Source organism: Eubalaena glacialis, chromosome 1, assembly GCF_028564815.1.
Source record: "Eubalaena glacialis isolate mEubGla1 chromosome 1, mEubGla1.1.hap2.+ XY, whole genome shotgun sequence".
In the NCBI taxonomy this organism is placed as follows: Eukaryota; Metazoa; Chordata; class Mammalia; order Artiodactyla; family Balaenidae; genus Eubalaena; species Eubalaena glacialis.
The window spans coordinates 12,187,375-12,211,173 of record NC_083716.1 but is presented as its reverse complement, the minus strand read 5'-3'; the positions used below and the strand labels follow the sequence as shown (position 1 = coordinate 12,211,173).

The 23,799-nt window shown below is 43.1% G+C and overlaps 1 protein-coding gene across 2 annotated transcripts; it reads left to right on the top strand.

The window, feature by feature from the left end:
- Positions 1–4,203: 4,203 nt before the first annotated feature.
- Positions 4,204–22,559, top strand: DENND10 (DENN domain containing 10). 2 transcript variants are annotated; one of them, XM_061189847.1, is made up of 9 exons: positions 4,204–4,301; positions 6,375–6,571; positions 7,905–7,984; positions 10,933–11,081; positions 12,407–12,518; positions 14,132–14,232; positions 17,487–17,594; positions 19,485–19,579; positions 21,042–22,559. In XM_061189847.1, the coding sequence occupies exons 1-9, from the start codon at positions 4,247–4,249 to the stop codon at positions 21,216–21,218; spliced, it is 1,074 nt and encodes a 357-aa protein (XP_061045830.1). In that variant the 5' UTR covers positions 4,204–4,246; the 3' UTR covers positions 21,219–22,559. The 2 variants fall into 2 exon arrangements, with proteins under 2 accessions (XP_061045830.1, XP_061045908.1); XM_061189925.1 differs by lacking the exons at positions 4,204–4,301; positions 7,905–7,984 and having other exon boundaries at positions 6,503–6,571.
- Positions 22,560–23,799: the final 1,240 nt, after the last annotated feature.

Genomic DNA, 23,799 nt, shown 5'->3' with positions numbered 1-23,799 from the left:
TGCAGTTCTTCTTCTCACATTTTCACTATTACTAGTAGCACTGTATGAAGATCCTTGCACATGCATATTTGTGTCCATGTGTAGTATGTCCTAAAAGTAAATTGCTGGGTATGCACTTTTCCATTTTGATAGATACTGCCAAACTGCCTTTTTAAAAGGCTTCATTAACATTTTTTCTTTAAATACATAAAACCCATATTAAACAAAATGGTATTTCCTAGTTAAATCAGTATGAACTACCGCAAACTCTATAAACAATTATGTTCATGTTGCTTTTATCTTTCGTATGAAATTCTAGAGCATCCAGCTGCCTTATTAAGGGTTTCTTTCCAATTGTCCCAGATGCCCAGCAAACAAATCCAGGGAGTTTGTGAAGTAGTTCTGGGCATTCCACGTGTGACTGTGGTTCTCACAGCCCCACAGATCACTGTTGAAAGACTAAGCCTGCAGCATCCACTATGGTACTGGACTCTGTGATGTTCCTCAGGGCATGGATCCTTGTGCTGATTTTTGTGGGGGACCCTGAATCTCTGAGGAACTCTTGCTCTGGCTCCTCAGGGGAACCAGTTGCCTCAGGAACAGCAGGTTATGTAGGGCTGGTTTCAGGGTCCATCACTCCATGCACACAGACCCTGTGTTACTTTCTCTCCTTGGAGGTGTTGGGATCCCTTCAGGTGTCTGGCACATTTCCTCTTAAACTCCCAAACACAGGTGACTATATGTCTTAATCCCAGATGAGGGAACAATTGCCCATCCAAGGAAGACTATCTAGGTGAACTCAATGGCCCCACCCCTTTACTGCAGAGATAATGACTCAAAGGTAATTTTCTCAAGCTTCTCTGTTATAAGAGAACAGGGGGAAAGCCCCACAGAAATATAACATCCAGCAGAGCACTCCATATGCATCTAAAACTAATTGCCTAAGAGTAGCTATATTAGTTTGCTAGGGCTGCCATAACAGAATACCACAGACTGGGTGGCTTAAACAACAGAAATTTAATTTTTCACCATTCTGGAGGCTAGAAGTCCAGGAAAAAGGTGTCAGCAGGTTTGGTTTCTCCTGAGGCCTCTCTCCTTGGCTTGCACAGCAGCCTCTCTGGTCCTCGTGTGGCTTTTTCTCTGTGTGAGCTCATCCCCGGTATCTTCTTGTGTGTCCAAATTTCCTCTTAAAAGGACACAGGTCAGGGGCTTCCCTGGTGGTGCAGTGGTTGAGAATCTGCCTGCCAATGCAGGGGACACGGGTTCAAGCCCTGATCTGGGAAGATCCCACATGCCGCGGAGCAACTGGGCCCGTGAGCCACAACTACTGAGCCTGCGCGTCTGGAGCCTGTGCTCCGCAGCAAGAGAGGCTGCGATAGTGAGAGGCCTGCGCACCGCGATGAAGAGTGGCCCCCGCTCGCCGCAACTAGAGAAAGCCCTCGCACAGAAACGAAGACCCAACACAGCCAAAAATAAAAAATAAAATAAATAAATAAATTTAAAAAGAAAATAACTTGAAAAAAAAAAAAGACACAGGTCAGATTCGATTAGAACCCACACTAACAGCCTCATTTTAACTTAATCACTTCTTTAAAGGCCCTATCTCCAAATAAGTCACATTCCAAGGTAATGGGGGTTAGGACCATACTATATAACAATGGGTTATTTCAGCTCATATCAGTAGCTGCTATATGTGATTTTATATAGTTATCCTAGTTGATTGGGTGGCAGTGGCCTTCACTAAAAGCAGGTGCTTAAGGTGCAGATTGATGCAGGCTGGTGTATTGTTGAGGCTGTTAAAGGGAATCCGCAAGAGGATCTGTTTTCCTTGTAAACACTTTTTCTGTAGAACCCCACTAGACATTTCAAAGGCCAATGAAACATAAGTGCAAACGTCTGCTTGGCTTACAAACTGATTCCGACTCTGCATCTCACTCCTCAGCCCCCAATACTTGCATATTTTCTGTGGGAACTAGAAACGTTAACAACTATTTACTACAATAGTGAGCACAAGGAATCCAGAAGTGCACGCCCTCCAGGAGTTCAGTCTAATGGGAGAAACAGAAGCCCCATATACACACCTAAACATACACCAATCCTAGCTCTACGGCCGAATGCTATTAGGCTTTGGAAGAGAGACAATGTAGTTTTGCCTGGGTTTAGGGAAGAAATCATACTTGAGACTTGATGATGAAGAATTTCTCAAGGTAAAGAGCAGGTAGAATGAGGAGACGTGTTTAAAATATAGCAGCACTGTAATGATACGGTAAAAAACAGGAAACAAACTTAATGTCCATCAACAGACAATGGAAATAATCATATTTTCACATGCAAAATATCACTCAACAGTTAAAATTACTGAACCAGAGCTATAAATATTAACTTGGATAAATCATAACGCTGAGCAAAAAAAAAAAGAAAGAAAAGAGAAAAGCACTTTACAAACGAATACAAACACCACGCCATAGCATGGGAGGCTGTGTAGCACAGTGACCCGGTGTGTGGCTAGAATCCCACGGCCTGGTGTCACATCCTGGCACTGCCACTTGTTATCCTGAGCAAGTTGCATCTCCTTTCAGCTTTCTCACCTGTAAATTGGAGATCATAATAGGACTTACAGGCAGGGGTACTGTGAGGATTTATGAAAGTAATACAAGTAAAGCATGGAGAACAATGCCTGCCACCCAATAAATGTTAACTATTGTTCCAATGGTATAACGTTTTAGAAGGAGTATAATATTTTGTTGAGTGATACATACACATATACCAAAGTTTAAAAACATACAGGAAAACAACAATTAACAAATTTAGAAGAGTGGTTACCTCTGTAGGATAGGGAAGTTTAAGAGATTAGGGAAGAGAAGGAGAGTGCTTCAACTACATTTGTAATACTTTATTTCTTTTTACTTTATTATTATTATTTTTGGCCGCTCCTCGAGGCATGTGGGATCTTAGTTCCCTGGGATCCAACCTGCTGCCCCTGAAGTGGAAGCACGGGGTCTTAACTACTGGACTGCCAGGGACGTCCTTGTAATACTTTATTTCTTAAGCTGGGTGGTAACCATATGTTTTTCTTAGATTGGTATGTGTGTATGAAATATGTCACATTAAAAAAAAAATTTTTTTTTAAAGATCGAATGAGATGAGGGTGGGATTGTATTCCTACAGACTCCAAAGATCTTTCCCTGATTAGTTTTGTGTGATTTGGGTTTGGAGGCACAGAGAATCCAGAAGAAAAGATCCTGCAGCCACCCAAACTGTCTGGTTCCTTCCCATCATTCAGATCTTGGTTCAAATATCCCTTCCTGAGGGATGCCTTCTTAACACCCATTTCAGATCAGCGCACCCCTATCCACTCTCTAACAAACGGCACTGTTTTATTGAATAGGCTTATCCCTCTGGGCTGTTTTAGTGAGTTCCCCATTGGAATGCTCTGTCTTGGTCAATACTATATTTCTAAAGCCATTTCATTTTTATTTTTAAAATTAATTTATTTATGGCTGCGTTGGGTCTTCGTTGCTGCGCACGGGCTTTCTGTAGTTGCGGCGAGCGGCGGCTACTCTTCGTTGCGGTGCGCGGGCTTCTCATTGCGGTGGCTTCTCTTGTTGCAAAGCATGGGCTTTAGGCGCGCGGGCTTCAGTAGTTGTGGCATGCGGACTCAGTAGTTGTGGCTCGTGGCCTCCAGAGCGCAGGCTCAGTAGTTGTGGCGCACGGGCTTAGTTGCTCCGCGGCATGTGGGATCTTCCTGGATCAGGACTGGAACCCATGTCCCCTGCATTGGCAGGCGGACTCTTAACCACTGCACCACCAGGGAAGTCCTAAAGCCATTTTAAATCCTCAATTATTTTTTTTGTTTTGGATGGCTGGATGAATAAGGGACTGAATGAATGGAGTCCATTCCTTCATCCTCAGGACGCCTCTTTTGAGCCAGACTGGAGGGCAGAGGTAGAATGAGGAAAGCCTGAAGAGAAGAGCGAAGATTGGAGTGGGCTGAGGACGGGGCGGAATGAAGATCTGGAGTAGAGAAATGAGGGAGATCTCTGAGGGTGAGGAGCCTGGGGTGAAGGTGAATGGAGGGGCAGACACCCGGCAGAGCGGGGCGGAGGCGGGGGCCTCCAGGGCGGGGGCGGGGCCTGGAGAGAGGGAGGCGGGGCGGGAGCCTGCGGGGCGGGGGCCTGCGGGCGGGCGGGCCCCGAGGAGAGGCGGAGCTTATGAGCAGAGAGCTGGGAGCGGCGCTCTGCGGCGGCGGCGGCGGCGGCGGCGGAAGATGGCTGCACCTGAGGCTGCGGACCCTCTGCTGATGCTCGGAGTCGGGCTGATCGGTGAGGAGGAAGGCGCCCTGCCCCGCAGGCCCGCACCCAGTTCTGTCTCCGCCTGGGGCCGGGACGGCCCCTCCTCCCGCGGTCCCTGGCACCGCCCGCGGTGGGGAGGGCGCGGCCCCCTCCATGTTGGGCCTGGGCTAGGGGCTGCGGGGCCCGGCCTCCTCGGCGCAGGGGCCCGGCCTGCCGCCCTGGGCCCGTGCGCCCGCGGCCTTGTGTGGGGCCTGCCGGGCCGGGAGGCGGGGCCGGGTACCCTGGAGGCCTCCTAGGCTCTGGGAGGGAGCTCCTCCTGGACGCCCCGGGCTGCACAGGAGCCCGGACGTGGAGGGTGACCGAGCCGCGTAGGCGAGTCGCCGGTCATGCAGAGAGGAGCTTGCAGGCCGCGCGTTTGTGAGGCTGCAGGGCCGGGGTCCCTGCGAACGAGGGAGAGCCACGCGTGACTGCCAGCCCGGCGCCCGGCTGGCCCCGATCATGTGATCGAGCGATTCCAGACGCGGTGGCCAACTCCCAGCCCGGGGTGCTGCACGTTATGCATGGATTATTTCCCGTTTGACTCTCACCTCGGCTCCAGGGGATCTGGGTAATGTTTGATGCCCACTTTACGCAGCAGGTGGAGGCCCAGGGTGTCATTTGTGCAAGAACGCACATTAGGAAGTGGCAGACCCAGGATGGGGGACCCTTGCAGTCTAGCCCCAAAACCCCAACTCATACCAGTGGAGAACTGCATCCTAAGACAGAGGTCGTGCATATAACACAGGTGTCTACCTAATCACAGTGGGTGGAATTCCAGTTCGTTTTGAGGAATTAATGGATAGGGAAGTGCATCGGGATCTTTGGGCAGTCTGGAGTGTGTGCCGGAACCTTGTGCAGGGTTTTTGAAGCAACCATTCATCCGACAGCGACAGTGAGCACGGGGTTGCTTGAATGAACTTCTGTCGGTTCCCTGAGTGCCATTGTCCTTTGAAAAAGTATTCTTCTGAGGTTTTTATATACCCCTAAACCCTAGTACACAAGCACATTGCTTGGATCTAGCAAAACTGGCGGAAATGCGGCGAAATGTTGCTGATTATTTTCACTGTCTTAAAGGAGTGCGTTTACCTGGGAACGGCTTCCTGTGCTCATCTCTAATGTGATTTTTAAAAACTGTTTCAAAGCAAAACCTAGGTACCTCAGGCATCTTAGTCCTTCTTGAAGGTACCTCGGAATTGAGGCTGAATTAAACTCTGACTTTATCTGGTAAAAGCAAAAAAAAAGATGGCTTATCGTATTTTCAATTCAGTTTTTTTTAATTTTTCATGTCGACATGAATTTAAAAGGGATTTGCTTAAAAATAAGGGAGGGGAAGGGGCGCTCCTTCCCCTTGTGAACCAAGGAGTGCCAGGTGTTGATAACTGCTGAAGCTGCGTGATGGAGGCTCATTTATCATTCTCTCTACTTTTTTTATGCTTGCTATTTTCCATAATAAAAGGGTTTGTTTTTAAGTCTATAGATCAAAAACTGGATTTTTACTGCTGTATGTTCAGTTACTGTTTCTCTAAAGTTTAGTCTATTTTTGCCTGGAGTTATTATTAGCAAATTGTTCCTATTTTGTTACTGAAGTGTTGACTTTGATGGTGAAACTACATATATGACTGTTTAACCATTATTATTAAAATTTTAAATATAGAATACATACTATCAGTACATAGCATATGACAGAGATTTCACCATTTTCTTAATTTCCAGTTTTCAACAAACCCATCCATTCTATGTATTTATTAAAGATCCTTCCAACTAGATTAAAAGGTAAAGTGTGGGAGGAGATAGGGAAGACCCCTAGCAAACCTCTAAGGCTACATTTTCATTCATGATTTGTTAGAAAAGCTTTTTACTCAGGTGGCCTAAAATTCAAGATCAGGAGAGCTAGCTAATGTAACCAGGAGAGGTAGGTGAGAATTGGGGGGGATCTCACGTGCTGTGGGTTGCTTTGTAAAATGGGGTGTTAAAACTGATTCCACGAAGTGCTTCTGAGTAACCAATCAATTCACTTCCTTGCTGCTGTTTGACATTCTCACAGTGACCATCTTTCCACCGTAGAAAAGGACACAAATGGAGAAGTTCTGTGGGTGTGGTGTTATCCTTCCACGACAGCTACTTTAAGGAACCTACTGCTGAGAAAATGCTGCCTTACAGAGGAAAACAAACTTCTCCATCCCTTTGTCTTTGGTCAGTACAGAAGAACATGGTTTTATATCACAACAGTTGAAGTTCCAGATTCTTCCGTTTTGAAAAAGGTATGACTGTATGAGGGTCAAAAAACAAAAAATATTTTAAGTGATGTAAGATTCCAGTAACCCTTAACTTTAGACTTCATCATTCACAATACGGTTTGGAAAAATATTAAATATATGACTTTAATTGGGAATGTTCTCTTTCACATTTCACTCTCATTCATTATATTTATTGGTATATATTATTTGACTGACCTGTGGTTGGTATAGCGAAGGCTTTCCCAGGTTATACTTGGATGGAGTAGAAATGTAGAAGTATTTTCAAAGCCTGGATTCTGATTAAAAGTGGGAAGAAGTATTTTTCCATAATTAAAAACTATTTTAAAGGAATAATTATCCTAGTTAAGAAAACCTTTTCATTTGTTTATGGATGATAAGGATATGTTAAGAATAGAAAGGATAATTAAGGAAATTCATGTGTTCTGTAGACTTTGTGTGTGTGTGTCATTTCATATGAACACCATCAAGGTGACAGACTAAAAACCAGTAAGTATGTGGTCGTTGTGGACTTTCCTAGTCCCACACAACCAGTGGCTTTTTCAGAGGAAAGAATTTTGGAAAGAAGTGGCTGAGCTCCTGGTCGGTTTCTGGGTGGGGACTTCTTTTACAATTTCAGGGCTGATTTTATAGTCAATCACCAGACAGTATGAAGCATGTCCAGTTTAAATGTAAGGAATTACGTTTAAAATAACAGGAAGGCAACAATTTAGAAACTGTAAGAGGTTTAAGATAAAACAGAGATTAATAATTAGAAAATGTAAATTGCAGAAAGATACTCATCAATGGGAATAATAGGTATATGATTATCAGAAATTTATATGTATAATAATAGAGGCATATAAGTAAATGAAGGTTATTATAACAATGCCCTTTAGCCTATATAGCATTTTACAGAGAATTGACTATTTTGGGAACTGTATGATTTTTACTGTATGAATTTTACTGAAACGTATTTTTGTTGTTTTCCATCCTTCTATTGCATTAGTGAAAAACAGTCACTATGTGGTAGGTCTGATATAGCATTCTTAGTTCTGCTTTGATGAGGGTGGGGGGCTTAAATAAAAAGTCACATTTCTGATATTTTTGAAATATTTTTATGTTTTTGAGGAAAAAACTCTAACTCTAAAAAATTAAATATATATGTATATATAATTTTTTTTATGTGTGTATATATACATAAAAGTATAAAGAGGCAAGTGAGGACTTGGTACATTTTGGTCTTTTCTTTTTAATGCTGGTATGTCTTATACAAGAGGCTTGTTAGGATATAGTAATAAAGATTAATCCTATTAAAGTGTCTTTAAAGAGTGTACTTTTTTTTGTTTGTTTTGGACAGGTGACTCATTTTTCTATTGTTCTGACCGCCAAAGATTTTAATCCAGAGAAATATGCCGCCTTCACTAGGATATTGTGTAGGTCTGTATGAAAACTGTATTAAATGCTAATATACAAAAATGAAGATCTTACTCAATAGTAATACAGCAGATTTCTACACTGAGGAAGCATATTTCAGCCTTCTGTTTCCCCAGATTAATCTTTACTGGCCCTTCGGACACTGTTTTATAAAGAGGAACTTTGTCTTCTGCTTCCATGGTACTGCTCTTATTAGGGAAAATGGTAGAGGGGAGGAGAAGAGGCAGTTTGCACAACTATTGTAATTTCTGGGTACTTTGAGTCACTTGCCACTTTTGGTCTGCTACTCCTACTCATTTCCAATCTGGAACTTTCCTTAGGATGGAAGTGGTAAGCTGGTTCATTTGTGTCAGGGTCTGTGTGTGGGAGTCATTTGGGGAAAGTCAGTGGGCATTTTGAATTATGCTAAAGCACAGGAAAATATTTCTTAGCTGGAATGCTGAGGAGCTGAGAAACTGATTTTTTGGTTAATCGTTAAACTGAAGGATAGACTCCTTCAGTTTCATCCCAGGTGTTGAAAAAATTTAACTAAAATATACAGTCTGCTTTTTTGCCTTGATAAGTATATCTGGTGGAATTAATGAAATCCGTCTTATATGTTAGGGATATTGGCTTTTTCTTTAATCAAGGCTTTTTCAGGGTTTGGGGTTTTGGTTTTTTCCTAATATTGTTACTAGATAGAATTATAATTCTCAGTGTTATGTATTACTCTCAGCCCTCAAGTTTATGCCCAATAAGTAGGTTTTTTTGGGGGGGGGTGGATAAGGGGAGTTGTTTCTGTTTTTCTCACTATAAGCCTGATAAATGATTGCCTTTTTGCCATTTCTGTATGACCACGTGCACATGCACGCATGCACGTGTGCACAGCGCAAGAATACAATCTCATCACCTAAGTGTTTCGGTTAGGTTATATTTTGACAAAATGAAGTTTTAGTGTTTTTGCAGTCAGCTGTGATAAGATAAGGCTTCTTGCTTTCAGTGAGATAAATTCCAGGTGTACGGCTCACTGTGGAATATAAACAGTTTTCTGCAAATGCGGCACTGACACAAAGGGACATTATTATTGTTAGAAGGGGCTCTATCCAGAAGCCGTGAACTAAAAACACTGCAAAGGTGTTTTTGAGCAACCGTTGGACTCCCATTTCATTTGACTGAGTCAGGGTTAGGTTACTCAACTGAATTCACTGGGAAATGTTCTGGGGCCCAGAAGGCGAGGTTGCTTTAGACCCCACTTCCTGCCCAGGAGGAAGCCCAGAGGGTTTCTCCGCTTGTGCAGTGCTGTGGCATTGTCACATTCTGGATTCTCTTCTCTGTCGTCGCAGTTACAAGAGAAATGAGGGCTCATGCTATTGCCAACCACCTGCTCTGCCCCCACCCCTTACCGCACTTGAGTGCTTGCCCTAGCGCCTGTCCACGCTCACGTGCTCGTGTGCACACACACTCACTCTCCCCGTGTGCACATGTGCCTGTTCACACACACAGAGACAAGCACTTTATTTTTCACTTTCCCTTTATTTTCTATTTCACTTTTATTGAGGTATAGTTGATTTACAATGTTGTATTAGTTAGACACACACTTTTTGATGGTGGTAAAGTGCTCCCTCCCATTTCTGGTGAGAGGTGCCGTCCACAGCACGCTGCTCACCGTGGCCATGGAAGCCCGCATGGAGGGGTTCATTCCCCCTGTGGGATCTGGGTCCAGAGCCATGACCCCTTTCTATAATTTTAAATTAAAAAATTTTTTAAATAAATTTTATTTTATTTAAAAAAATTTAATAATTTTAATGGTGTTTTTTGGTTTCCTGCTTTGTTTTGGTGGTGGTTATGTAAGCACATCGTAAAAAGAAATGCAAATAATACCGAAGAGTATACAGTGAAACCTAAGTCCCTTCCTTCCCCTATTCCCCATCTCTAATTCTACCTACCGACTCCCCACCCCAAGGCAGCTCCTGGGCTTCCCTTCTCTATATCTTACTGGAGATATTTTCTTCATATATAAGCATGTATATGGGGTTGACTGTTCTATATATATGATAGTTTACCATAGTCATTGTTCTTTGCCTTTTTTCCCCAGTTTATGCATTGAAATAATTTAAAAACACTGATGATTGACAAAATGTAGTAAGCAGTTAAATCACATGCTTTTTTCACTTAGTCTACAGTAAATATAGTTTTCAAGTGATCTTTCTTAAACAATTATTTTATTTTCGTCCCAATTTTCTATCCCTTCAGCTACTAAAATGCCCAAGTAGACCCAGTCCTGCTTCTCCAGAAAAATTTACATTTACTTACTTACAGGAAGATATTTCAGGGGAAGGGGCTGATTTCACATGTGAGCTATAAATGTAGCCAGTTTCCTGTCAGCATTTTCTGGAAGTTTTAACTTGATGAATGTGTCTAGTGTGCATTTATCACCGGAAACTTGAAGGAGTTTGATTTCTTAATTATGTAAATACAGCTACCTCTGAGAACTCTGATAATAAATATAGGTTCTACACCTAATTACTGCTTCCTTTGTGAACAATGCATAAAACTCCTTTCTTGTCAGAGGATATCCAGCAATAAAACAGTTATTATGACTAACAAAAACAGTTGTGAATGTAAGACATAAAAAGAGCTAAGGATACAATATCCTTGAGAACAGCAGGGCCTCAGAAAGTCCACAGTTCATTCTCCTGCCTAAGTGGACCACAGCAGGCCTCCCCAGATGTAACAAGAGAGCGGACTTCACAGAACTGTTGAAGGTTGTTCAAGTGGTTGTTTTGTTTTTCTAGTACATTTTCTAATTAAATTTATAGAAGTAACCACATCATGAAAAGATTCAGGCATTCAGAGGTGTATTAGCAAGTTGGCTTAGATTCTTTAGAATGTACCCGTGCCTGGCCTTGGTGCGTTTCTCCAGGTGGTTCATGCTAACTAGTAGCACGCTTGCTTTTTGTCCTTTCTCACAGAATGTACCTGAAACATGGGAGCCCAGTTAAGATGATGGAGAGTTACATCGCGGTTCTCACAAAGGGGATGTGCCAGAGTGAAGAAAATGGCTCTTTCCTTAGCAAGGATTTTGATGCCCGAAAGGCATACCTTGCAGGCTCCATCAAAGGTAAAAAATAAATAAATAAATAAAAAGAAGAAGCAAAAAAGAAACAAAAACCCATCCCAGATGAGTCCATCCCAGCAACAACAAAATCCCCAAGCCAAGGACAATCTGTCATTAGACTCTGTTATTTCATCTTTCCATATATTTTCATCTACATGGTATTTGTTTCCTATGCAGGAGGGTAGTTCAACTTCTACATTTCCTTATGTGGTTAGAACTCTGTCAGGAAAGCAGACTTTTGTGGTGTTTCTTTCCATATGATTCCAGCTGTTAATACAGAAATGTTGTTTCACCAGTGAGCTAAAGTTCACGGGTCAAGGTCTCCACTGACTTCCATCATTTTCCTTTCCTTAGATCTTAGCAGTGACCTGTTCCACCTGGGGAGCTCAAGCCCCTGCCCCAGAGTTCCCATTCTAACTCCCCATCACTCTCTCCTCGCTGGAAAGTCCAGCCTAGGGCTAAACCGAGACATCGGGTCCTTAAAAGGGAAGAGAGGGGAACTCCAAGGGCGATGCTGGCCTTCGTTCTCATCCTCCCACAGCACCTGTCTTCACTTTTTTTTTTTTTTTTTTACTGTGTTGGATCTTCATTGCTGCGTGTGGGATTTTCTCTAGTTGCGGCGAGCGGGGGCTACTCTTGGTTGCGGTGCGCAGGCTTCTCGTTGCAGTGGCTTCTCTTGTTGCGGAGCATGGGCTCTAGGCATGCGGGTTTCAGTAGTTGTGGCTCGTGGGCTCTAGAGCATAGGCTCAGTAGTTGTGGCGCACAGGCTTAGCTGCTCCGCGGCATGTGGGATCTTCCCAGATCAGGGATCGAACCTGTGTCCCCTGAATTGGCAGGCAGATTCTTATCCACTGCGCCACCAGGGAAGCCCTGTCTTCACTCTTGACCTACTGTTTTGTATGGTTTCTAAGCATCCCTGTTGAGGTGTTAGGTGTTTGTCCAACTGTCTCACAAGGACTTATTCAATGATGTGTATGTGGGTTTGGGGGGGGTCAGTGAACATTTTTTAAAATTTAAGTTTGCACGACACCGAGGATGGTGGTTCCCTTCATATAATTCCACTTTCTTGTGAGTCTGGCTTCATCTGTGCGTCCAGCATACTGTCCCTTGCGGGAGCAGGTGTAGCTACTGTAACGCCCATCCTGGGGAGCAGATGTATGGATTGATATGCCCATCCACCAAATAAGGTGCTTCTGTACTTATAACATTTACCTAAATTTATTCTCTGTTTTGAAAATAATTTCGCATTCATACAAGAATAATTTCCAATAAAAACTTGATTTCCTTATATAATGTTTAAGCAGTAACATAATTTTTTTTGTTTTAAGACATTGTATCTCAGTTTGGAATGGAAACTGTTATCTTACACACAGCACTGATGCTAAAGAAAAGAATTGTCGTCTATCACCCCAAAATAGAAGCTGTCCAGGAGTTTACCAGGTATGGTCTCTTATCATTAAAAGGTGTAAACTTTGTTGGCAGCCACTTTGGGGCCCTCTGTGTCATTGTGTGCCCTGTTCCTTTGCACACTGGTATAAACAGGCTGCGTTAGGTTGGGGGTGAAATACCATTTTGGTGTAATGTTTAAGTTTAGATTTAGTGGTTCAAGGTTACTGAATTTGAACAGATTCTTCTTTAAATTTTGAAATATGAATATTTTGGAGCGGGGAGTTTGCAAACTTTCCCTTGTCAGAGAGTAAATATCTTAGGCTTATAGCCATACGCTCTCTGTCCCGACTACTTAACTGCCACAGGTTGTATAAAAGCAGCCATGGACAGTACGTACGTAAATGAATGAACTCGGCTATGTTCCAGTAAAATCTTATGTGCAAAGATGGGCAGCCGACCCATGGGCCATAGTTGCCTGACCCCTGTTTTAGGTAAGTAGTTTCTTCCATTCAATTTTATTACAGACTGTATTATTTATATAATAAATATAGTTTGTTTTGTTTTCTTTGCCAAATCTAACTTGTTCTTAGATTCTTCTATAAAAGCAGGGGAGCTAGTATTTATGCTGTTTACTGTATGCCAGGCATTGTATAAGTCACCTTAAATTATTAAATTTACTCATGACAAGAACCCTGGGAGGAAGTGTTACTGCCCTGTTTATAGATGAGAAGATGGAGGCTAAGGGTTAGATATTGAGAAGAAGAAAAACTTGCTAGTCAGAAGGACCTGGGTTAAAGTCCTGGGAGGCAACTTCTTAGCCTTGTGACCACATAAAGTGTACGTAATGTTTCTACGCCTCAGTTTCTTTACCTGTAAAATGAAGATGATAATACCTGCCTCGTAAGCTTGGTTTCAGGATTGGAAATAATTTGTGTAACGTGCTCGGCATGTACCGTGTCCATAGTGTGCACTCTAGAGACGATCATTGTTATTATGACTGTGATTGCCTTAGATCTTAGGTAACAGGACCAGAGTTTTTACCCGGCTCTGACTCCCAAACCCTGTATTTTTCCACCCAATTACCCTTTTCCTCTCCATTTATGCTTCTGAAACTGGAGTGTCCACCGCTTCTGAGATATGTAGCAGGCCACCAGGGGGTTCACAAAACCACAGATAAATTCGGCACATACTTCTTCCTGAATGAAGTAGCTGTTTTATTGGAAGTTTCTTTAAGAAAACTTACTTTTGTATAAAAACAAACACAAAGTAGTTTGCAAGTTTGGCTGGAATTTTAAATATGAAATGCGAGACTTCAAAAAAATTTCTTGCTTGCAGGGCCCACTTTGGATTTTACCCTCAGACTCCCTCCATGGCAGTCTGCAGAGCGGGCATTGGGAGGAACACTTTAGAAGCATCCTTCCTTGCCACCATGGAGATCTTTTGAAACTTTACCTTGAGCTTTTTGTAGCCAATCTGACCCAACAGTCGGTGTTTAAAATATTGCATTACTTTACTTTGAAGCCTGGAGGAGGTGTTGGCATGTTTAGGGTTTGTTCTCCCTCTGCATCTGGTAGCCAGTTTCCTCCCCCAGAAGAAGAGGGAAGAGGATGGGCTGAGTCTCAGGTGTGGGCTGGCAGCCATCTGTGTTCTCACCTTGACTCCAGGACTCTGCCTGCCCTGGTGTGGCATCGACAGGACTGGACCATACTTCACTCCTACGTGCACCTGGACGCCGATGAGCTGGAAGCCCTGCAGATGTGCCCAGGTAGACAGCAGGCTCCCAGGGGATGAGAAGCTCAGCTTTACCAGGGTTGTTTGTTTTGGGGGATTTTTTTTTTTTTTTTAAGTGCATTCCTAAGGGGCATACTGATCATTTATTTTTTTGGGTAAATGCAACCAGTTTTTTCCCTTAAAAAGTTTTTTTAATTAAAAAAAAAAAATGGTGCACCTGAAACCAACACAACATTCTAAATGAACTATACTCCAATAAAAATTATAAAGTACAAAAAAAAAAATTGTGGTAAAATACACATCACATAAAAGTTACCCTCTTGTTTTTTTTTTTGGCCGTGCCTCATGGCTTATGGGATCTTCGTTACCCGACCAGGGATCGAACCCACATCCCCTGCATTGGAAGGCGGATTCTTAACCACTGGACCACCAGGGAAGTCCCTAGAAATCTTAATTTTAATGTGTTGGGATTTTTTAGGCTTTTATGATTTTATTTTTTATATTTTGTTTAAGAAAAGTTCTATCCCAACAGTAGAAAGGTATTCTCCTATATATTCTACTAAAAATTTTTAAAGTTTTTTCATCCCCATTTAAGTCTTTAATCTACCTGGAATTACTATTTTTTGTAGGGTGTGGGTTTGGGATCTGGTTCCATTTTTTTCCATTTGGATAGCAACTTGGCTCAGGAACACTTATAGAATAGTGTCCCCTCTCCAGGAATCTGCAGTATCATTTCACTTCATTTCATTGATTGATTGATTGATTGATTTATGGCTGCGTTGGGTCTTTGTTGCTGCGCACGGGCTTTCTCTGGTTGCGGCGAGCAGGGGCTGCTCTTCGTTGTGGTGCGCGGGCTTCTCACTGCGGTGGCTTCGCTTGTTGCGGAGCACGGGCTCTAGGCGCAGGCTCAGTAATTGTGGCGCACAGGCTTAGTTGCTCCGCGGCATGTGGGATCTTCCCAGACCAGGGATAGAACCCGTGTCCCCTGCATTGGCAGGCGGATCCTTAACCATGGCACCACCAGGGAAGCACCAGCACCCCCCCATTCTTAGGGGCTTTTTTTGTCACTTCATTAACATAAACTCTGGTGTGGTTGAAAGGGGGCTTGTTATAAATAATAAAAGACCCTCCTTTACCCTTTAACACTCTGGAACTATTTCAGGAACTGGGGACAAAATCCAGGTATTATAACAAAAGGTGCTCCTTTAACTCTTATCACTTAGGAAATTACATGTGTTGTAGGAGCTCTGGCCAGGAGCCTGGATAACCAAATATACATTTCTTATTATATCACAATATTACAGCCCCTTTATTTCCCAAATGATGGAAGAATTATGGTGTGTATTAGTCAAGGAAGCGAGTCATCATGCAATAAACATTTGTTAAGCACCTAGTATATGCTGAGGTCTTGGCAAGTTGCCGCATTATATAAGACAAGACGCTTTTCCTCAATGACTTTATGATCCAATTGGCAAGAAGAAATTGAAACTGAGCGGGGCCCTATGGGCCTCCCAGGCACAGAGGCCTTTTTGTCCCCCATTTTTTGTAGACAAGACTCCAGCCTCCATGACCTAACCTGAGTTCCAAAGGCCAGATTCGAACAGTTGCAAATCAAGGGAGGAGCAGCCCGGTCACCACCTCTAACTGCAGGAGACTACAGATATCTTCTGTGAAGATCCAAATTGGCTTCGGCCATTTTCAGCTTCCTCCCCGCCTCTGGAGTCCGTCCCCAGCAAGGGTCCTTCTGCCCAGTGTCATTCAAGCCAATAGAATGAGTTTTTGTTTCGGAAGCAAAGGAAAGCTTCACCCTTTGATCAAAGAAGGGAGAAGTCGCAGCTGGTGCATCCACGCTCTCCCCCGCCAACCGTGGTCGGGGCTGTTATACAGGGATCTTGTTTTGTGGGTGGGACAGCAGAGCTGTCGCGAGTTGCCTGCAGAGCTCACGCTCCAGGTGGCAGTGCGGGGCGCAGTCTCTCTGCACACGGCCCACCGCCGCCATCTTGAGCTCCAGGTTTTTTAAAAATTTATTTATTTATTTATTTATTTTTGGCTGTGTTGGGTCTTCGTTTCTGTGCAAGGGCTTTCTCCAGATGCGGCGAACGGGGGCCGCTCTTCATCGCGGTGCGCGGGCCTCTCACTATCGCGGCCTCTCCCGTTGCGGAGCACAGGCTCCAGACGCGCAGGCTCAGTAGTTGTGGCTCACGGGCCTAGCCACTCCGCGGCATGTGGGATCTTCCCAGACCGGGGCTCGAACCCGTGTCCCCTGCATTGGCAGGCGGATTCCTAACCATTGCGCCACCAGGGAAGACCCCAGGTTTTTGATTTTGTTGCTGCTGCTGTTTTTTTTTTAATATATAAATTTATTTATTTATTTATTATTTATTTTTGGCTGCGTTGGGTCTTCGTTGCTGCGTGCGGGCTTTCTCTAGTCGCAGCGAGCGGGGGCTACTCTTCGTTGCGGTGTGCGGGCTTCTCATTGCGGTGGCTTATCTTGTTGCAGAGCACAGGCTCTAGGCGTGCTGGCTTCAGTAGTTGTGGCATGCGGGCTTAGTAGTTGTGGCTCACGGGCTTAGTTGCTCCGCGGCATGTGGGATTTTCCTGGACTAGGGCTTGAACCTGTGTTCCCTGCGTTGGCAGGTAGAGTCTTAACCACTGAGCCACCAGGAAAGTCCACTACTGTTGTTTGTTAAATGTTGTCACTTGGTGAAGTAAAATTGGTCCTCAAAAAAAAAAAAAAATTTTTTTTTTTTTTTAATCGTACTGCTCTGTGAAATCCAAAGTCTGGGAACCATTGTCTTAACACCAATTCCAAAAGTCTGCTAATTCTTGAGTTGCACTGATTCCTTTAGCATTTATTGTATCAGATCTGAAATTGGTGAAGACATTGCTGTTTCCACCATGCTATCCCTGAGGAACCCGAGTGTTTGGCTATGACTTTCCTGTTGACAGAGACCTAGGGGGGACAGTGGTCAAGAGAATCCTTGCTGCCGGCTGCCTCCCCTGTCATTCTTGACCCAAATAGCAGTGACTGAAAAGCATATGCTTTGCTTCAGCCTTCCTCCTTGACACTGAAACCTAGTTTTGGAACATTTTGAGTTGCTTGAGTTTCTTCAGGCAATTGGCAAAAATGTCATCTTAATAAATGCCACGGGATATAGCTAAAATGCCCTGGATAAATAAAGCAGAGAAGAAAAGCAGCTGATGAGCTTTTAGACTCACTCCTTTTTTGGTATGTTCACAATGTGATTTCTTCCTACTCTAGTAACATTGGTCCTCTCTGTAATGCAGGTTACGTCGCTGGATTTGTAGACTTGGAGGTGAGCAATAGATCAGACCTGTATGATGTGTTTGTGAATCTGGCAGATAGTGAGATTACCATTGCCCCGCTTGCAAAAGGTTAGTTCTCTGTTCTGTTCTGTTGTTGACACAAGATGTAAGCCAAGCAGTTGTATTTTTTAGGCTGATTCTCCCTTTTGAAGGCCTGCTTCACCTGTTGTGCTGGAGGGATTTTTCTGTTTCTAGAACACAGCATTCATTTTAATAGACCTAACCCTTTTAGGGATACATCTGAGTGCTTACGCTGTATGGTATATGTTAATAAGATAAATGGTCTGTTTATCTTGTTTCTTCACTTTCATATTCAAACAAGGTGTATTTGTTATCTGTTGCTGCATAAGAGATTACTTCCAAACTTAGTGATTTAAAATAGCAAATACTTACCTCACAGTTTTGGTGGGCAGGAATTTATGAGTGACTTAGCTAGGAGGTTCTGATTCAGGGTCTCTCATGAGGTTTTAATCAAGATATTGCCAGGGCTGCAGTCAAATGAAGGCTCAACTGGGGCTAGAGAATCCATTTCCAAGCTAACTCACATGGCTGTTGACAGGAGGCCTCACCACATGGGCCTTTCCATAGCGCAGCTTGAGTGTTCTCACCACGCATCTGCTGGTCTCCCCAACAGTGAGTAATTCAAGAGAGGGGGGGACCACAGTGCCTTCTGTGACCTAGTCTAGGAAGTCATACATGATCACTTCCTCCATATTCTATTTGTTAAAGCAAGTCATTAAGGGAGAAGAATTAGACTCCACCTTATAAGGAAGGAGTATCAAAGAGTGGGCAGACATTTGTCACTACACGAGGGTTGAATATGACTCCCGTGTGGAAAATCTTTTTGAAGGATGTCTCAGTAAGCACCAGGGAATGAGAGTATTATTGGGGCCAATGACCAAGAAAGGGTGTTCTAGTGTCATAGGGTCATCTCTGGCAACTGTAAATTATCCTAAATTACAGCTGCATAAAGTAGAAAAGATTGGGTTAAATACGTTTTGAGCCTAGGACACTATGAGGTATTGGTTTTAGAGAGGAATTACAGATAACAGCTTTTGTAGTGTCATTTATCTTTCTCCTAAAAGTGGGAGCAGCTGAATGCCAGCCAATTAGGGACTTTTGTTAGCTAGGTTCTGATTATGTGAGGTTTTATCTAGCAACCTCAAATTAATAGAACCAGAACTTGTTTTCGCTTTGAAATTACAAATATAATAAATATTCATGGTGGAAAATTCAAAATATAGTATCAGGTCTTTAGGGGATATTGCCTTTTGTAAAGCCAGAGTGATAGAAAACGAGCTGTGGCCAGGGCCACTGAAACTGCTGAAGCGTTGGGACCGGAAGGCGTGGCAACTCCCTGCTGCCCTCTGCTGCTCTGAGTCTATAAAACGGCTCATTCCAGTGGAGTTTGTCCCTCAGAGTATCAACAGAAATTTCTGTTAACCTTCTGGCTGCAGAAAATAGCAGTGTATATAATTAATGTAACTTGGGTTGTTGCCTTAGCTCGTTTCTAAGGGACTTTACAGTGAATGTTGAGCTGCTTCTGCAGAACTGACAGGAAGTGCTGCTTTCACAACATCCCTGCCAGAAAGATAAACGTGAATTCTCAACTGTGAAGACCTGGACAGGAAAGTCAGGCTGTTGGCTTACAGTCACAACCTATAGGCAGTCAGATTTCATTAGGTTTTGTCTAGAAAGAAAAATAAAAATTCTTATCAGAATTTTGGTTTGGTGGTGGTGTATTTTTATTTTGGACATGAAGTATATAAATCATGATCATGCCTTACCTCCTATTGTGTCACCATATTTGTGTGTAGTAATAAGATGGAAATGGGGGGGTTGTCAGTTGCTTTTTGAAAATTCCCTCTGTGTGATCGTTCAAGTTTTCAGATAGATGATTACTTTTCATTGTGTAAACATCTAAATATTCACACAACATATTCTTCTTGATCTCACCAGAGGCCATGACAATGGGCAAACTACATAAAGAAATCGGTCAGTTAATTGTCCAGTCGGCAGAAGATCCAGAGAAATCAGACAGTCAGGTTATACAGGTAATGCCTTAATCTTCCCACTGACTGAGTCTCGAAACGGCATCGCTGGGCAGCGGCTGGTTATCTGCTGTTCACGGGCACAGAGTGAAGTGACTGGAGAGGCCGGTGGGCAGCTGCTGAGATGAGGTCTGCAGGATGGCCCTGGCGAAGATGAGCCAATCAGTTACCAGGCTCCAGGGAGAGACGGACAGAGGGCGTTGGTGCCAAAGCCAAGCGTTTATAGTGAAAGATGTGATTGCCAAGTGGTGAGAGGGGCCATAGGGTTTGGCGGGGACCCGCCAGCAGCACTGTCCTTTCTCTTCAGTGCTGTGGCCGGGAGGAGTGGGCAGGTTTTGTCCTGAGAACCCAAACACTGAGACTGACTTACCGGACAGATGGTCATTGCCCACCCATTGCCCTGTCAACATTAGAGGGAAAACAATGTTGGTGAAATGTGTAAATTTGAGTTTTGTATTACTGTGTTTTTCATGGACTAAAAGTGATACACAGATGACTCAGTGTAATGTATGATGAGAGTGCCTGCCACGTTGTACGGGTTCAAAATATTTGAATAAGTTAATGATGTCAGCAAACCAGGAGAAAGACATGACTTTAATGCGAGCTCTGCTGAATCCTCAGCCACCCGAGGGGAATGTCAGTCAGTGAAGGGGAATAAAGCCCTTGCGGCAGGTGCTGGGTCACTCATCCCAGGCAGGAGGGGACTTTGGGGAGAGATTTGTTCTAAAGACAATAGCAGTTCCTCAAAAAGTTACACGTAGCATTAACATAGATTTGGTAATTCTACTTCTGGGTATATATCAAAAACTGCAAGCAGGAACTCAAATAGATATTTGTGCACCCATGTCCCACAGCAGCATTATTCACAATGGCCAGAAGGTGAAGACAACCCAGATGTCCATCAGCGGATGAATGGATGAACAAAATGTAGTATATACATGTGGTGGAATATTACTCAGCCTTAGAATGACGTTCTGACATGCTACCACATGTATGAACCTTGAAAACATGTTAAGTGAAATAAGCCAGTCACAAAAGGACAAATATCGTGATTCCATTCATATGCAGTACCTAGAATAGACAAATTCATAGAGTCAGAAAGCACAGTGGTGATGGCCAAGGGCTGGGGAGAGGCCAGTGGGGAGTTACTTTTTAATGGGTACGGAGTTTTGGTTTGGGATGATGAAGAAGTTCTGGGAATGGATAGTGGCGACGGTTGCACAATACTGTGAATGCACTTAAAACGCCACTGAGTTGCACACTTTAAAAATGGTTAAACCACCCCCACCGACCCCACCGTCACCGCTGCTCAAAATTAACCATGACATGTGTTTTTTGTTGTTTTAAATGTTTCATTTTTTATAATTTATAAAAGTCTGATAAACTTAAGAATAGCAGGAAGAATTCTGGAGAACTCAAATTTTTTGATACTAACAATATTGTGTATTTTCCTGTTCTATTAAAGGATATTTCCCTAAAAACAAAAGAAATCTTCACCAACCTGGCTCCATTTTCAGAAGTTTCGGATGATGGAGAAAAGCGAGTGCTCAATTATGAGGCACTAAAGCAAAGACGATTTCCACCAGCAACAGAAAACTTCCTCTACCATCTAGCAGCCGCGGAACAAATGCTGAAAATCTGATGTGGGACAGAATGTATCACTGATAACTGATCTAAAGCCCTAGCACCATGATTATCCATTAACTGTGTAAAATACTGGAAATAACAAAGAAAATGTTATATTTTTAATGATTTATTTGAAAGCATTGCAATTTGACCTGAAAAAGCACTGAAACACATATGAAAACACTTCCGATTTCCTCCTATCTGATTAATTTCATGCCTACTCTCAATGTTTACAAAGTGCTGTAACCACCTATATATATAACATTATAAAACAGCCTGATGTCCTGGAGTAAGAGCAGAACAGCTCTGTCAAGTTCTCCTGCAAATCACAGCAAATCCAAAAGGCTTCGTTATTATAAGTTCCAGTTTGTCTCAGTGTGTAACCACAAACTAATGGTTTATTTTCAGAAAGCTGCCTGAAATTTTGCTTTGTATTCTTCTAGGAAGAACTTTAGTTCCTCATGAGGAACTCTACTTTCTGAGCCAAACTACTAAGTTTTCTGCAGAACCATCTAGAAGATCATTCAAAAGACCCTGCAGTTGCAGTTTCTTGTAAAAGAAATTTTTTTCCCTTAGCCTTTGAACATTTTGCCTATAGTATGAGGGTTCTGCATAGATTTTATACTTGAGTAGACAACTTAATAATCCATATTTATACTGTTGCAGAGGTAAGCATTTGGCAAACTTAAGCCATTAGTACTCTTTAATTAACCCAGTTGCTAGCAATATTCTTTTGAAAAAGATGCCAGTCCTTATGTAGTAGAGTAAAAGAAGAAAGCCCATTTGGAATATAAATGTCATCTCTATGGCTGAAACAGCAGCCTTATGTAATTGGTGAGAGAGTGTGAGAATTAACTTCTTGTAAAGGCCAAAACCAGAGAATGTCTTCAAACAACATCAGTAAAAATAATGTGGCCACATATGAAGGTAACCGTTCTTTGTTTAGTTAGGTAACTTTTTCATAATTGGAGACCTAAAAATTGCAAAATAAGCATGGGGTCTAAATTATGTTCTTCTTCTTATATGTATTCATATTAATTATGAAAGGTTATTTTTCACTCAGTACTGTTGCCCTTAGAAATCTTACCCAGAAAAATGTTTGCAAAAAAGCTTGTCTTTATTGGATCTTTCATTTATTCCTGGTGTTAGACATTTGTTAAGGAAAAAATTTTAAAAATAGCCCCTCCTTGGGTGGGGGCAGGGGAGGATTTGAAATGAGATGATGTTTACTGAGGCAAACAATTGAAAATTAAATCTGCACTTTATGAGAATGAATACTAACATCTTTTTTGCCCTCGTTTTTTTGTATTACTCTATTAGCTAATGGTCAAAGTTGTTAAAATGACAAATTTATGATACAGAAATAAAATGAAATATTTTGATACTCAACAGTTTTAGGCATATGAAAAATTGTGCCCTCTTTCTCTAATTCTCCCCACCCCAAACAAAGAAAAAACCCTTTTTTGTCAACTTCAAACCAATTATCCAAAGACCGATTTGAAAGTGAGGCAGTCTGGCTCCTTCCACCACTGGCTCAGCCCTTCTCTCTGCCCGGCCCTCCTCCACCCCCCACTTCCTGGAGCTGACTGTAAGGTCCATGTGCCTTCTCTGAAAAGAGGCTCTCACATTACTACTCATGTATCTGTCAGTCAGTGGCTGAACCTCCACTTGGAGCCGTTGCACATTTTGTTAAGTTTGTTTAGTATAAGCCTGTGGCTACATGGAGCTGACTGATAGATCACGTTAACTGATTTTGTCCTTTTAGGCTGTTGTGAACCATCTTTTACCCAATTTGGAGATAACCATCATTGTGGCCTAGGGAAAAACGGAAAGCCACAGGTGCATTCTTAGATGACCTGGGGCAGGGTGTGTTGGAAACAGCCCTCCATCCAGTACGCATATGTTTGGGTACCTACTCTACACCGTGGACTGCGTATCCTGGGGCTTCCTTGATGCCCAAGACAACAGTTCCTGCTGTCAAGGTGCACAGTCTGTGGGCACATAGGTTCAGCAAACGGGATTGCTTGCGGTGTGGCAAGTGCTAGGCATGATACGAGCGCTATGGGAGCACAATGGAAGGGCAGCTAGTTCAGTACTGTGAATCCTGGAAGGCTTCCTGGAGAAGAGTGATTGACGTCCAAGTCAGACCTGAAGCACAGGGAGGAGTTAGCTCAGAACAGAGGTAACAGCTGGTGGGAAGGCCAGAGAAGAGAGACCACAGCACATCTGAGGAACTGGATGTCAGTCCAGAGTGAGGAGAGGGAGTGGCAAGAGATGAATAAGGTAAAGGCTCCTGCCTGCCACGGCGAGGAATTTGGACTTGATCCTGATGTACTGGGAAGCCATTTAAGGCTTTTAAGCAGGTGTGGTTTAGAAGAGCTGGCTGGAGATGGACTGACGAGCGACACCAGCAGGGGATATGCTGTTGGGCTGGGCAGTGGACGCGGAGGGGTGAGTTCTAGAGACTTAACAGACTCAGCGCAATGGTGCTGAATGGGGTAGGGCGATGGGGGAGTAAGGCTGAGGCCAGTGATCCTGCCTGACGAAACTGGTACGCGGTGGTGCCATTTCCTGAGGTTGGGAGGAAAAGATGGTCT

What these genes read in the sequence shown, in the direction of transcription:
- DENND10 (XM_061189847.1), top strand. Translation starts at nt 4,247, where the DNA reads ATGGCTGCACCTGAGGCTGCGGACCCTCTGCTGATGCTCGGAGTCGGG. An exon ending in GCTCGGAGTCGGGCTGATCG is followed by an intron (nt 4,302 to 6,374) that starts GTGAGGAGGAAG and finishes TTTCCACCGTAG; the next exon opens with AAAAGGACACAAATGGAGAA. An exon ending in ATTCTTCCGTTTTGAAAAAG is followed by an intron (nt 6,572 to 7,904) that starts GTATGACTGTAT and finishes TGTTTTGGACAG; the next exon opens with GTGACTCATTTTTCTATTGT.